We start from the raw sequence: 15,311 nt of genomic DNA on the forward strand, positions 1-15,311 counted from the left end.
ATCAGTGCCCACTGGGATCACTGTGTTCTTGAATATTTTACTCTGTTGAACAGTTAAGATGCCCAAAGGTTGCCATTCCCAGGCTACACCTTATAAAAACAGACATGTTCGTCACTGCCCACCCCCAGCAATCACAGAACCACAACTGAGTCACAGATCCCTGCTCCCTGAAGAGGCAACGGAACCTGCGTACCCTGTACTGATTCAGGAGGAAGCTTGTCCCTCCTCTGGCCCTGCCACGCCCACCTCTTCAGAGAGCTGTGGGTAAGTCTGCCTGCAGAGGAAATGCTTGTTTTTCCTTCTCCTCCCTACCACACCTCCAATGTGTCCCTTGGCAACAGGTTCTAATTCTGCAGGTCACTGAAGGAGAGAGAACAGAGAAACACTGTCACCAGCACAGGGTTTCCCTCTCGGCCACCTATGGTCCTCGCTCCCTGCAGGAGATCAGGTGACCGGGCACAAAGCACAGTCTCATGAAGCAGGGGGGGTCTTCGCTGAAAGAGGGACTTAGGAACCTCTTCCCGGTTCCTCCCACTTTCATCTCAATCGTCGCCATTTTTCCTGTTCAGCCGAGTTAAGGGAACATGTTGACTGAGCCAAGGAAGGAAGGACAGCCTCAATGACATGAAATGGGTCATTTAACTTTAACGACAAGACACAACTTAAAATACAGACGACATGAAAAGACTGGACAATGCCAACTTGGAATGGGAATCCCACATAGCTTCTTTAGAAACCAACTAAACCATTGCCTCCTGCAATGCAACTTGAAAAGTAGCCACAATTCTCTTTCCTTAATTTCTCATACCCAACACCATGCTAGGAGCCCAGTAGATAGCCAGAATAAGATAAATGAGACCCCCTAACTATGTGGAGACAAAAGTAAATAACAAAACAAAAATAAGTAAATTGAGGGGCTTCCCTGGTGGCGCAGTGGTTGAGAATCTGCCTGCCAATGCAGGGGACGCGGGTTCGAGCCCTGGTCTGGGAAGATCCCACATGCCGCGGAGCAACTAGGCCCGTGAGCCACAACTACTGAGCCTGCGCGTCTGGAGCCTGTGCTCCGCAACAAGAGAGACCGCGACAGTGAGAGGCCCGCGCACCGCGATGAAGAGTGGCCCCCGCTTGCCGCCAACTAGAGAAAGCCCTCACACAGAAACGAAGACCCAACACAGCCAAAAATAAAATAAAATAAACAAACAAACAAAAAATAAGTAAATTGAAAATATTGAGGTGCTGTGGAGAGCATGTAATAGGGGGACTAACCAGTCTGGGCTCAGCAGGGACTGTATTAAATCAAGTACTAATTAAGAGCCTCGATACTCCTGCCGTTCAGTCGTTCATTGACAATGCAGAAAACCAACCAGCAACTTTTCTTTTCCCTCTTTAGAACACCTTTAAAATAGCAGCAATCTCTCAATGAGAGAAAGAGACAGTGAGAATGAATGAATGAATGAATGAATGAATGAGGGTAGTTTTCTGTCATTGAAAAGGTTTCTGTCAAAACAAGAAACTGGCTTGGCCATAATCAGAGGCATGAGACGTCAATGCCAGAACACAGAGTAAGAAGTAAAAGGCTGTCAAAAAAAAAAAAAAAAATCTGTAGCACTAACCAATTTCTTGAAGGAAGACAAACTCTGAGGAGGAGAGGACATTGCAGAAGAGCTAAGAATGCTGTAAAGAAAGTCATCTGGCTATCACAAAATTAATACCAGAGATCCTTCGGTGGTGGGCAGCTCAGAGAGAGAGACGAGGTATGAAAACAGAGGTAACCCTGGGAAAAATTTGTTAGACAAAACAGCAGGTGGGGAAGCAGAGTGAGATGAGAAAGGGGAATTAGCAGAATAAGCTCACTGGAAGGGCTTGAAGCTGAGTGAAAAGAATTCAAACCTGCTACAAAAACCACAACCCACCATTCACATGAAATGTCCAGAATGAGCTAGCCAGTCTGTAGAGACAGAAAGTCAATTACCAGTTGAGCAGGGCTGGGGTATGTGGGGAAATGAGGTGTGACCTCTAAGGGTACAGGGTTTCTTTTTGAAGTGGTAAAAATATTCTGAAATCAGATTGTGGTGATGGTTGCACAGTACTGAATAAACACAGACCACTCAATGGTTTAAATGGGTGAATATTATGGTACGCAAATTATATCTCAATGAGACAATTCAAACAAAAATGAAACAAAAACCCACAGAAGATCCTGATCCAAGTGAAAACCGAGGGAAGAGACTGCCTTCCTCACGCTGACGGGCCCCTCACAGAGCCCACAACCCAGTCCTAGGCATCTCACAGATCTTCTGGGGCAATCGCCAAAATAAAACTGGATGAAACTGCAGAGCTTGGTTTTTCAAATTACACTTGAAAGAAATTGCAGGTGACTGGAGAAAACAAAGCTCAAATGTCACTGCATTTGGTTACATACATAAAACATAAAATATCCCTCAGAGACATGTGCATCACTCGGGCAACAGGGAGGGGCTGAGCTGTGCAGGAGAGCACTGGTGTTAGATAGCAGCATGGCCTCAGCGCACAAGAGACCTGAATAGCTCACCCAAAAGACACCAGGCTGCAGCCTGGGACACACAGGCGCCCAGGCCCGCCTGCAGAAATGCGAACGCACTCTGTCTGGGATGGGATGTAAAAACAAGGGCTCTTAAATTCCCTGGTTGATGAACGTAGGACTAGAAACTACTGACCTAATCAGAAGCCTTACTTTTGATTTCCTTTGAGAAGGAAAGAAGTGTGCAAAGAATTCAACTAAATGTTGCTCAAGTCACCTAGTCAAGCAGCCTAAGAGTCAGGACTACACTCTTGTGTCTCCAGACTCTCAGCTCAGCACACGCACACCTACTTCGTGGGTATGGGCATGGGTGTGTGCGGGCAGTTAGGTTTCCTTAGAAACGCCTGGCCTCCAAACAGTGGTCAGATGCCATTATAAGAAACTAAAGAACAAACACCCAGAAATAAGTGGGGAGATCAGTGACCTTGAGACTGAGCTGGGAAGACTTCTCAATATGCAGGGATTTCCTTGCCCTATGGTGTGTCCTATCCAGACCCGATCCCCATCAAGTAGAATTACTCAGTGAGGAGGGAAGATTTTTGTAACTTCGCAGGCCACACCTGATCTGGAAAATTTTTTACCAAATGAGCCCAGGGTTATAAAATAAACACCAAGGAATGTAAAAGCCAATGCTTCACCCTCTCAGCTGTCCATGGAGCCGGTGCTATCTGCAAAGGACAGGGCAGGCCCCGGAGGGCCGACCTTCACAAACCATGCATGCTAAAACCCTCTTTAAGAAGTGCCTGGTGAACGCTCTGGCTGAAATGCATGGAGCCAGCACATGACCGAGGAGTGAGCTTCTTACCTATAATTCCACTGTCCTTGCTTTCCAGGGTGGAACTAGGGCTGCTAATGGTCTCACAGGGACTTTTGTTGGCTGCCGTCTTGCTGACACAGCTATTCAAGGTTGAGCAGGGGCTATCGGTGCTAGGAGACGCGGTACTGCTTGTAAGTGTGGAGCAAGGGCTGATGCCTTGGCTCAGAGCTGTGCACTGTAAGATGAAGGGAAGGAGGAGTTAGCGCAGCTACACATCCCTTTGTTTCTGATGCTAAAACAATGAAACTACAAACCGGAAAATGGAAAACAGTTTTGTTCTTTAAATCTAGGGATCTTAATATATACGGTCTTCCAAAATTTAAGAGAGAAATCTCCTAGTTCTGTTCCCCCCCACCTTGCCACCTTCTTTTTTCTTAAAAGGGCAGTCTTAGAAATAATTTAGTGGGAATGTGCATTTAAGTAAAGCAGAAATAGCAAACAGGCAGACTTCCTTTCATTTAACGTCTGCAGAAGACAAATGGGTTCTTTGACCTCTGTGCGGAAAATCTGGGAACTCTGTTTTTGTAATGTTTCACAAGCACTGCAACCTGATTCAATTCCTGAAGATTTATGGGCTCTGCGATCAGGGGAAGGAGACGGGTGGCCACTGCGATCTCAATCAATGCGTGACACCCTCACTGAGACCCTCGCAGGGGGCAGAGGCTCCGGCCCCTCGTTGCTATTCAGACGTACACTTCTCATCTCGGATGTGGCAGGCTGCTGTTCCCTAGGAAGGGGAGTGCTCTTCCGTAGATGGACCATTTGATCTCATTTTATTTTGTCTCTATTCATCTCCCATAAATCTTTTCCTCACCCCACTGACCCTCCAAAATTTCAACGGATAAAAATGCACAGGAAAGCGTATACCAAAGCAGCCAGATGAGAAGAATGGTGCTATAAAGATAAAAGTAGTGTCATTACTAAGGAATTCTCTCAGCCACTTTAATTCATTCCGCTACTCTTCTCCGGGTGCTGATGAGAAGGTTAATGTAGACATTTTCGTAAGTTCTACACCCTTCTGCTTCTCCTCACCGCCCCAACCTCAACTACAAAGATTCACAAACACGCTGCTGAAATGAATTTCAGTACACAGCAGCCCAGACTCATTTGGCCCGAACCATGACCTCCCCACTCGGGGAGGGGGGAAGACGGTCATGCCTTCATTCATCCTCTGAGCAGGTATGACATGCAGTGTCTTCCTCAGGCATTACCATGGTTTCGTTTTTTTCTTCAATGGTGATGTGTGTGGAACTTGGGATCCCTTCTCCCAGTAAAAATCCCAGCCTTGTCAACAGTTCTTGAGCTGCTGGCGAACAGCTCGGTTCATTATCGGCCTTTGCTTCTGGAACAAAGAAAGAAAACAATGAAAGACGCCCCTCTCGGGAATTTCAGTATCGCATCTGGAGGAGTTGGCATTACAGCTGCTTGTCTGGTGCTTCCGCGTATTTTTATAAAACGCGCAAAAGTTTGACAATGCTGTCTGCCAGCAGTACATTCCAATTAAGAGACTGTGACAGGTTAAGAAAACAGTAAAAGAGAAACTCCAAGTGCAAAGGGTGAAATTGTTGACCTGAATCAGAAGACACGGTGTCATTTTCTGATGGCAATTCCTATTTCCATGTCATGAAAAATGGGTACTTCAGACACCAAAGGCAGAAAAAGGCCTACTCCTCATCTTACTCTTGAAGAGCACAGTGTGTCCAATGCCAACAGGAGGCTGAAATAAAGTAAAATCCAAGTGGCATGCTGCCGGAGCTATTAGATGCGGGGGAGAAAACTGAAACGCAAGCTCTCACTAAACAAGACAGAGGCGTGACCACTTCAGTGGAAACTTCCTGGGCACACCCTCTAGGAGTGAAAGTCAAAACCAGGATTCCAACCCAAGGGTCAATCATCAGGGATGCATGCTGAAACAAAGATCTTAAGTCCCAGTGAACTGTGTCCCAAGAGACAGGACCCAGTAGTACACCCTGCTGTCCATGGGGAGATGCAGAAAAATCGGTTGTATTCTCAGCACACTCCACAGTAAGGCTGGAAGCACCTTCCACCTGAAGGTCACAGGGCATGTTTGGATGCCCTAAGGCTGGTCATCTTGCTTTGTGCACTCAAGAGAATTTTATTGTTGGATTTGAGTTAAATGTTGAACTGTAGATTAACCTTGTATCCAAAGCCTAAGGGAACTTAATTATGGTGGACAAAATGATATTCACATCATTCTAACAGCTGTCTTACAGTTTTAAGTCAGCATCCATCAGGAAATGAAATAACGTATAAAGTTAACTGTGCCTACAAAAGTTAGAACTTAAGAACAACATACAACCCGTAATAGAGTCATTCATCTTAATGTTTTGTTGTTTTTTGTTAATTGTCTAGGTACCTAGATCCATATATTCATGAACAATTTTCCCTGGATGTGGAAATCTGCAGATAATACGTAACAGGTCACAGAAAAATAAAATGAGGAAAGAACAAATCTGAGGTATTACTTTTGAGCTACAACAGCAGCACCAAAGTTCAGTGCTAACTTTGCCTTTTGTAAGGAACTACAAAAATCAACATAAGCAGAGCTGAGAAAACCATCTGTATTATCCTCATCCACATTATCAGTTTTGCTATGTCATGCTCCCAGGATGGCAGCTACAAGGGGAACTAGGCTGACTGTATCCTCAAGGAAGGAAAAGTACCCCACCCCTTGCTTGCTCTCAAAAGCTCCCAATGTTTAGGGTGAGAAGAAGAGCTATTTCCCAGCTTGGATATTTTTCAGTTGCTCTAGAATACTGCAGAGATAAAACAACCAAGGCTTGATTTTTGTGGGTTAAAAGAGCCTTGATGTTTCTGGATCATTTGAGATAAACCCATAACATGAAGGAGCAGTGGCCCCAAGCCAATGACAGGGGTAAGGGAGCCACCCCAGGGCAGGTCAACCACACCCTCAGAGCCACTGTACAGAAGGTCCCTTCCCACCAGAAATCTCCAACCACATTTTGACTCTTAAGGTACATGGGCACTGGGGAAAGGAAAGCAGGAACCAAACCAAATCAGCGTGACCCAGGCACACCCAAGGGCTGGACTACTTCAGAACAGGATCAGTGCCGCCCTCCCTTGCCCCAAGGCTCAGGCAGGGCAGCTACTTTATCTTAGGTGTGGCAGCTGGACGGGAGGGAGAGAACAGGATGCAGCTGGGAAGGGGAAGAAGTGGGTGAGGGGCCAGAACTCAGCACTATCCCTACTCCACACCCCCTTTTCTTTTCAAAACAATCTCTACACTGCTACCCAATTGTGACTTGCCCCAGAATGTCTAGCTTCTGGTTCAACCTGAAACACTCTGGGGAAAGAGCCAAAAACTACTCCCAGTTGGCAGCTGCTGTCACAGAATTTACCCTGACTACAAAAAGGGCCACGGCCAATGGCTCACTCTGAGACCCGCATCCTGTGTAGGTCCTGGGTGGGAAGGGGGGCCGGAGGCAGCAGATTCACCCCAGACTGTCAAGGTTTTCATTAAAAAAATAATAATTTTATATACGTATATCATTGTATATATACACACACACACACACATATGTGTGTGTGTGTGTGTGTGTGTGTGTGTATAAATTCAAAGACAACTAGTCATCTAAACCTCCCCCCTTCAGACAAGTTGGAGAGCAGTGGCCATTCCAGTCTCCTGAAGAGACAAGAGATGCCCAAATTCATCATTAACTCGTTCTCTTAACTGTTCAATCTGGTCTCTGTTGCTACCAACGTTCCAAAAATCTACCCAGGTTTGGGAGGAATGAACAGATGTTCTTTATTGCAGTTTTGGCATCCATTAAGCCACTACAATTTTCTTTCTTCCAGAAGCTTCCCAACTGTCTTTTCATATTACTCCTTCTACTAAAATGTCATCCTAGTGACCTTCCCCTCAGAAGTCCCCTTTGGTCTGAATTCCTTAATCCACGTCAAGCTGTCCGCATCTTTCCTTCCCTAACGCACAGAGTGTCTCTCGCTGAACTTTTCATTCTGGCAGAAGGACCCCTGGGTGAAGTGTGACAGTGCCATTTCGGGGGAGATGAGTTGCCTGGGGACACACACTGATACACTCGACTGTGAAATGGAAATGTATTTCTCCTTCCATAGTCAATTATCAAATACTGAGATTTGAACAGTCAGATAGGATTCTCTTTGAGCTAATGATTCCAGAATGACTCCCAAACCAAAATTCAGTGGGATACTCTAGATAGTCTATTTTCATTTGTGTAGTTAATATTAAATCACTCATCAATAATGGGTGTACCTTATCCCATAGCAGTGGGATAAGGGCTGGAGAGAAAGACCTCATCTCTTAGCAATGCTTTAACATCTCATAGATTCAAATATCCAAAGAACTTATGAGGACTGTAGCTGGAGTTGAGAGAGTTACTGGCCTCATACTCCCTAGGAATCCGTTAGGTAAGTGGAGAGCGATATTCCTCCCAATAATGTTCTCATGAAATCCTCGCTATTACACCACTGTGGAATAATCACATGGAGAAAGGCAAAGGGAATTTCTTTGATCACTCCCTGCCTGGCTCTTTTTACCTATTCACACCTGTAAGATCACATCTGGGGTGCCAACATCCAGGGACGGTCCACAAGGTGACTGGCTCCCCAGTTACCGCCATCCTAACTTCAAACCTATTTGTCCCCTTAATAACCATCCCCTCAGCCTCCCCCCTACAGGCTCAGAGGAAAAGACTTCCCCACACTAAAGCTATTCTGGACCCCTTACAGTGTGAGCCTCTCCTAAACCTCAATTTCCTCATCAGGGAAGTGGTCATTACCTACTTCTTATAGATTGTGAAGCTCAAAACAGATGTGAGAAACATCTTAATAAGCCAAATATCTTTGAGATAAAACACTGTATCAAAGTTGGTCATTATTTCTACCTATTTTAACACCAAGAGCCCACTTTCTCACTTTTACTTCATTTTCTGTTTTCATGGCTTCCTTTCTATATTTAATGTGCATATATTTCTCTTACCTAAAAAAAAAAAAAAAAAAATAGTTTTCTGTTTGGAATTTTTCTGCCTTAATTTAACTTTTTCTGAACTCACTATTCCTTCAAGACAACAAATCCCCTCCTGCTATCAAACTGTTCCAACTTGGCCCACACTTAACTGCTTTCATTTCCCATAGAATCATTCTGCCTTCTTAAAGCCAGACGCTATTAGAACCTTGGAAGTGCCTGGGGATTACCAATGATAATGCCATCAAGAGAAGCCTTTTCTCCACTCTCATCCTCCTCAAACTCAACAGAGCGCTGGGCATTGCTGATGACGCTTGGCTATTCACTAGCATGTAACCGTGAACCACTGACTTAACAACAGCTTCCAAGACAGTACTTCTGAATCAAGTCTGTTAAGTGAGACACAGCCTTGATTGATGTTAAATCCCTTCCTCTGCCTCTACCTGTCTAGGACCTGCTTCTTGCTAAACCTCTTGCCTTCCTTGCCTTGTATTCCACAAACATTTTCCTGTTTCTTTCTGCTTACTCCTTCTCCTAAGGCATCACCATTCCCTCCTCCTTCAATTTCCAAAAGTATTATTTACGGAGGAATATCTATCCATGAACCTGATCTGGTTCTGTCAATAACTGGTTTCTAGTCTGGAATACCAAAACATAGTTATCATATAAGTTATCTTTAGGCTTTTCATCTCACGCATCCCAGACTGAAATTGTCACCAAATCTTACCATTTCCTGTTTCAAAATGTTTCCTGAATTCGCCTTTTTCTCTTCAGTCACACTGCCACTTTACTCTAAGTCTTCATCCTCTCCAGTCTAGATAACTATTAGTCTGTGAATCAATTTTCTCACCTATTTTTATTTTCTCCCTCTCTTTTCCTTCCTCTAAGCCAGTGGTTCTCAAATTTTTTAGTATCAGAGCTCACCGTTAAAAATTAAGAACTCCAAAGAGCTTGGGCTTATATGGGTTATGTCTATTGATATTTAGCACGTTAGAAATTAAAACTAAGAATGTTAAAATCTATGTTAATCCATTTTAAGTTAATAAAAATTACACTAACAAATAACATTTTAAATAATAACTGTATTTTAACTTTAAAAAGTTAAGAATGGCATTGTTTTACAATTTTTGCAAATTCTTTTTAATGTCTGATTTAATAGAAGACAGTTGGATTCTAATGTCTACTTCTGCATTCAATCTGTTGTGATAGGTTCTATGGGTTGAAGCATGTGAAGAATTGTGGCTTTAGAGAGCAATGTATTGAATAGTTGGGAAAGGGAGGAACCTTTCCAGTTAATTACATATATTCTTCTTTGACACCTCCCCGAAACTTGACAAGTAGCAATTTCTTAAAGGTTAGTCCCAATGTTGACTCTGAATCTGAATCAGTGAACTTTCTGTACTCTGTTACAGTAAAATCCAATGGTCTGTTTTATGCTTCAAATGGATTTTACCCATGCAAGATTTTGTAACATCATGCACTGGGTCATTTGGAAAATACTGGTTTTGCAGATCTTGCAAGTGTTGACACATTTTATTATACAACACCAAAATGTCACAGTCATTAATATCACCACAGATCTCAATAGAAAAGTCTTGGGAAGCCATCAAGCTCTTTGTGACAGATGCAAATTCCCCAAAACCTAATTTTCATTCGAAAGGTCAAATTGTATCATTGGCAACTAATCCCTGTCAGGATTTTTTGTTTGTTTGTTTGTTTTTTTAATTGAAGTGACGTGCTCATTTTGTTCCCTTTCAAGAAAATATATGTCAAATACCCAATTCTGAATAACCCTGATTTGTTCAGTTGTACTTTCAAGTAAAAATGATGTTCTTTTTTTTTTTTTTTTTAAAGAAAGGCTAGTTCAGCTTGCAATTCAAACAATCACACAGGTGCTTTTCCTTGAGACAACCATCATACTTCAGCACACAGTGGACGTGCTTTCTGCGGACTTCCCATTTCATCACACAGAATATTAAAAAGATGGGTATTCAAGGGTCAAGACTTAAAATTCATTATTTTTTTTTTTTTTTTTTTTCTTTAATTAATTTATTTATTTATTTATTTTATTTTTGGCTGTGTTGGGTCTTCGTTTTTTCTGTGCGAGGGCTTTCTCTAGTTGTGGCGAGCGGGGGCCACTCTTCATCGCGGTGCGCGGGCCTCTCACTGTCGCGGCCTCTCTTGTTGCGGAGCACAGGCTCCAGACGCGCAGGCTCAGTAATTGTGGCTCACGGGCCCAGTTGCTCCGCGGCATGTGGGATCTTCCCAGACCAGGGCTCGAACCCGTGTCTCCTGCATTAGCAGGCAGATTCTCAACCACTGCGCCACCAGGGAAGCCCAAATTCATTATTTTTAGGGCTTCATCAAGGACATTTTTCAGTGAATTATTATTTCTGATGCAAGTGGGTGCTGGTAAAAAAAAAAAAAAAAAATACCACATGTAGCCCTAGAATAGCAGGAGCCCCTACTTTGACGTGTATTAAGGCATCAGAAGTCTTACCAACAACTGCCCTTGCACCATCACTGCAATTGTCAAAGCAAAAGAAATGGAAATATCTTAGTGTTATTATGCAAAGAGCTGTGACTTCACAGACCCTCTGCAAGGGTCTTAGGGATGCCTAGAAGTCCATGTCCCACTCCTGTAGAACCTTTAAGTCTTCAATTGTACTAAATTCTCCCTTTTCATAAAAATAATAAATAAAACCATAGTTGCAGACTCCCTTCACCCTACTAACTGATCTCTCATCTTCCCTTACTTGTTCAGCTTCTTAGGGGTAAAAGAGAGGTGGTTTATCCTCACCAATTCCATTTCCTTATCACATACCTACAACTTAAACTCATTCACCTTCACAAGCCTGCTAAAACAGCCCTATTAGGCACAGTAACTTTCTTTTCATGGCCCATCTCCTCTTTTGATTTTCCTGTGAATTTTTGACCTTGGCAGATACTCTGCTCTCCAAGGAAGAAAGTGGCAACTGTCACATCAGACACTCAGAGGGGAAACCCATGGATACTGTGTGGTCTTGTGGGTTCTTCTACCCTTTTGCTGGTGCTTCTTCCACCTTATTCACAGCTCAAGAATAAAATACCAAAGGTTTTCAGGTCTCTGCTCTCAATGACCTTTTCCCTAGTGTAATGCACCTAACCTCATCACGTTCCCTCTAAGTAAAAGGCTGCCCAGTTTACCTCCTGAGCTCTTTCTTAAGTTTGATTTTTCCAACTGTTCATTGGACACTTTTGCCTAGATGTTCCCAGACCTCAAACTCAACATGCCTGAAACTGAACTCAAACCAAAATGGACAGGTCCCTCTCTCCTAGTGTCTGGTTAATGTAGTCTCAAAACCGTGATGTCATCATCTTTGTCTCTTATGGCTTCCAGGTCCTTGCAATTCCTCAGGAATCTTCCTGTATCACTTTTTTCCTGATCCTGTTCTAATTTGAGATCTTATTCTCTCACTTAACTACTGAAATCATTTTCTAACCATTCTCCCTGACTCTAGTCCCTTTCCTGCCCCACTCCATCCTATACTTTGCTGACAAGTGAATCAAGGCGTAGTACTCCAAGCAAGTCTTTCCCGGCACAGCACCTCTATCTGCACCCAATTGGTCACACAGCTTGGATTAGTCAACACTACTCCCCCACCCCCGTACTATAGTTACTCTGTATATATAGGTCTTTAATCCCCGACCAGACGCTAAGGCTCCAAGAAAAAAGGACCTATGCTTGATAACCCATCTTAAATAGCATCCAACATAGTACTTTTCACAGCATAAGAATTTAATATTTATTCAAGGGAATGCAGAACGAATGGCTACTCTACCTCTAGTCTCTCCTCCACTACACACATACCAGGGATGTCCCCCTTCTGTACTTCCACCTAACTAAAACCTTATTCAACCATCGGTCATCCTAAGAAGCTGAAAATTAAATTAGCAGGAGCAAGGTTACCTCTTGGGAAAGGAAGAGAAATGTGATCAGGAGGAAACACAGTCATGTTTTATTTCTTAAACTGAGTAGTGGGTAGACACGTACCATATTCTTTACACCTGTTTCATTCTCTACGTCTTTTTGAATGTTTAAAATAGTAATCAAAACCATAAGGCACCAATATTTACTTAAACATATATCTGGAAAAGATTCACTCCTCCCAGTAAGACAGTTCTGCATTTAATTATTCTGCTGTTTCATAAGTGTTAGTTTTACTCGCTAACCACACCGCTAGAAACAAAACGCTTCGTCGTATTTTGAGACTTCACCAAGCAATGACTCGTAAGACTAAAACTTTCTCACCCCTCCCCATCAAAGCTTGCTCAAGTAGCTAATGACAGATTGAAGCAAACCTAAATGGATTATGGTTGCCCCTAATTCCAAGAAACATAGCTGTGAATCCTATTATAATCTAATAACCCTCCCTAATTTATCTAGTTTTTTATTTTCCCTTAAGGCAGAGGTATTGTTTTGTGGGTGACATTTTCCCCTTAAACGATATGTTGGTTTAGCAATAGGAAGCTTATTTGTGAAGAACTTACTCTGTATGACACATAGCTTATTAGGATCATTTGACAGGAAAAAGGGGATTGTATTTTGTTTGAGGCCCTCATTAAGTCACTCTTTTTGTCAGAGCAGAAAGTGCTGTTTTTCCAAAATATTTTAAAATACTGAATAAAGTAGAATCTCTTTCCACAAAGATGTTTCCAGGTTAATGTAAACTTTAATAAACCCGTTCTTTGCTTATAATAAAAATGTTCATCTGCCCATATCATATATCCCACTTCCCACATGGCTAAAATAAGCAGATTACACATAAATACAACTGCTTATAAGTTAATGGATAAATTCAAAGTGCTCATTGGTTTTGTTTTACTTTGATTTAAATTTCAGAGAGCTAAGAGTCAAGAATTTACGGAGCAACACAACCATAAAGGGAGGCAGCTTAGTCTGGAAAGGGTATTTCAAACATCTAGGAATAACTTGATATTTCACGAGTCTATGGGAAATTTCAAAAGCATTTCACGAGGGGCTGTTTTCAATAGTTTGTTGGTCTGGGGATTACTGAAATGCTATTATTGACAGCACCCAGAAAAGTGTCTTAGAGACTTTTTAAAAATGCCCAAAGGAAATATGGAAAAGTATAAGCCCAAATTTTAAATTAAAACTTAAGTGACGCTGCTACTATGAAATCCTAGAAATTAGGACTTAGCCTATCATGCATGCATCTGCACATGCTTGGGTTAATACTCAAACTCAATTAGTTTTAGTTTGCTCCAGCCTCGCCTTTAGATTCAGTGACCTGGACATAAAATTTGTACTTTAATATGGCAAACTTAATTAACCCCATTGAAATGTAAAGGATTCCACGGGGATTACAAAACACACCATCGTTTACTAATCATCAAGTTAAATTTTGTTAGGCAACCACCTCTTCATCAACCAACAGATAACTCTCCTGGGGCTTCCACCGGCTTCGTGGCTAGCCACGAAAGACCATGTGCCCGCAAGCATGAACTACGCCCCTTTCCCCGACGCCCAAAAAAGGGGAAATGTACCTTGCTTCTTAATTCTAGGTGGAACTTCTGGAAACTCCTGGTGTGTATTCGCAGCCCGGGTATGTCGTAATTTCAGTCCCCATGGAGACTGATGATGCTGAATCCAGGAGTTAGGGTCTCGAGAGTAAGCACATCTGCAGACTGCAGGCTACACCAACAATATCAATCACTGTGCTTGAATTTAGCTCAGCTGGCAGCCAAGCATAAGAATACCTCCTCCCCTAAGAAGGCCAATTCTGCCTTGGGCAAGGGGAGAAAAGTTGACAGTGGGAACTATTTTGTAACCTCTTTTCTTTGCCCAATAAAAATCCCAAATTTGTCCTCATTCTTACCCCAGGGGGGAGCCCTAAACTCTAGACAGGATGTCAACAAGACTCCTGGCCACCGAGGAAGGCGTCACATAATGGAGTCCACACCAGCCAAATGCCAGGGGCATAACCGACCAGGACTCCAAAGGCAGGTGGGGATGAGGGTAAGGGGGGCAGGCTTATTCTGAAATGGGCAGACAGCTCAGTAAATTCAGATTATTGATATTCACACTTCAGAGGAACAGGTTTTCACTTTCTTTTTGACACCCAGAATAGAAAGGAGCGAGAAGATCGACCCACAGACACCTTGCACGCGTGAATTCACAACCAGGAGGGTCTGCAGGGTTTCCGGCTATCCTGACCAGACAGCACTGTGGACCCTCCCCTCTGCACCACCACACACCTGGTGCCCTGCTCCTCCTCAGCACAAATCCTAGTGTGAACCTCTTACCTAAACCAAACGGCTGGGTGCCTGGACAGAAGGAAAAAGGGTGGCATTTCTCATGCCAAGATGCAGGCAACAGCATTTCTTCCCTGCCTAGAATGCTCAGCTCCTGGTCCCATCTCGACCCCCGCCCACCCCAAACTCCTCTTCTTGATTTTCATCTTCTGCCAACCCCTCACACTCAGCTCATTTTTAGCTTTATTTTCACCACCACCACTGCCACCCCACTCCATGTTCCTACCATGTCCTACACTTCGTACCCACTCCCTCCTATGCCTCAGCAGAAACATGAAATGCACATACAGTGGTAGAACATAAAGAAGCTATACCCCTCTCCACCCACAATCAGGGAGAGGAGGATGCCAGGTCTTCCAAGGTGGAAATATGGGTGAGTTTTCTCTTTCAGCATTACTACATAAACTTGTGTCCATATTGGGAGTACAACAGGCTTCTCTACATATGCCAGGATTCTTAACCATGTGTTTCTGCAGGAAAACAGGATGTAAGTTCAAAACACATAAATTAAAGACCTTAGAGTTGTGAGTTGGGGACACAACCCCCCACACCCCAGAGAAAGAAACAAACAGGTACATTCTGGAATCGATTTAAAAAAATAAAGAACTATTAATACATCTACGAAATGCTAGAGT

The 15,311-nt window shown here is 43.2% G+C and overlaps 1 protein-coding gene across 4 annotated transcripts in view; it reads right to left on the bottom strand.

The window, feature by feature from the left end:
- TANC1 (tetratricopeptide repeat, ankyrin repeat and coiled-coil containing 1) overlaps positions 1–15,311 on the bottom strand; it is a 239,046-nt gene that overhangs the window by 74,642 nt on the left and 149,093 nt on the right. For 3 of the 4 annotated variants that reach the window (XM_068545059.1, XM_068545061.1, XM_068545058.1), the window contains 2 exons: positions 4,589–4,719; positions 3,366–3,552 (listed from right to left, as the gene is read on the bottom strand). In XM_068545059.1, the coding sequence (XP_068401160.1) occupies positions 3,366–3,552; positions 4,589–4,719 (318 nt within the window). The remainder of the gene's footprint in view (positions 1–3,365; positions 3,553–4,588; positions 4,720–15,311) is intronic. The other variant, XM_068545060.1, reaches the window with a different exon arrangement.

The sequence above is a fragment of the Eschrichtius robustus genome, chromosome 5, assembly GCF_028021215.1.
Source record: "Eschrichtius robustus isolate mEscRob2 chromosome 5, mEscRob2.pri, whole genome shotgun sequence".
NCBI lineage: Eukaryota > Metazoa > Chordata > Mammalia > Artiodactyla > Eschrichtiidae > Eschrichtius > Eschrichtius robustus.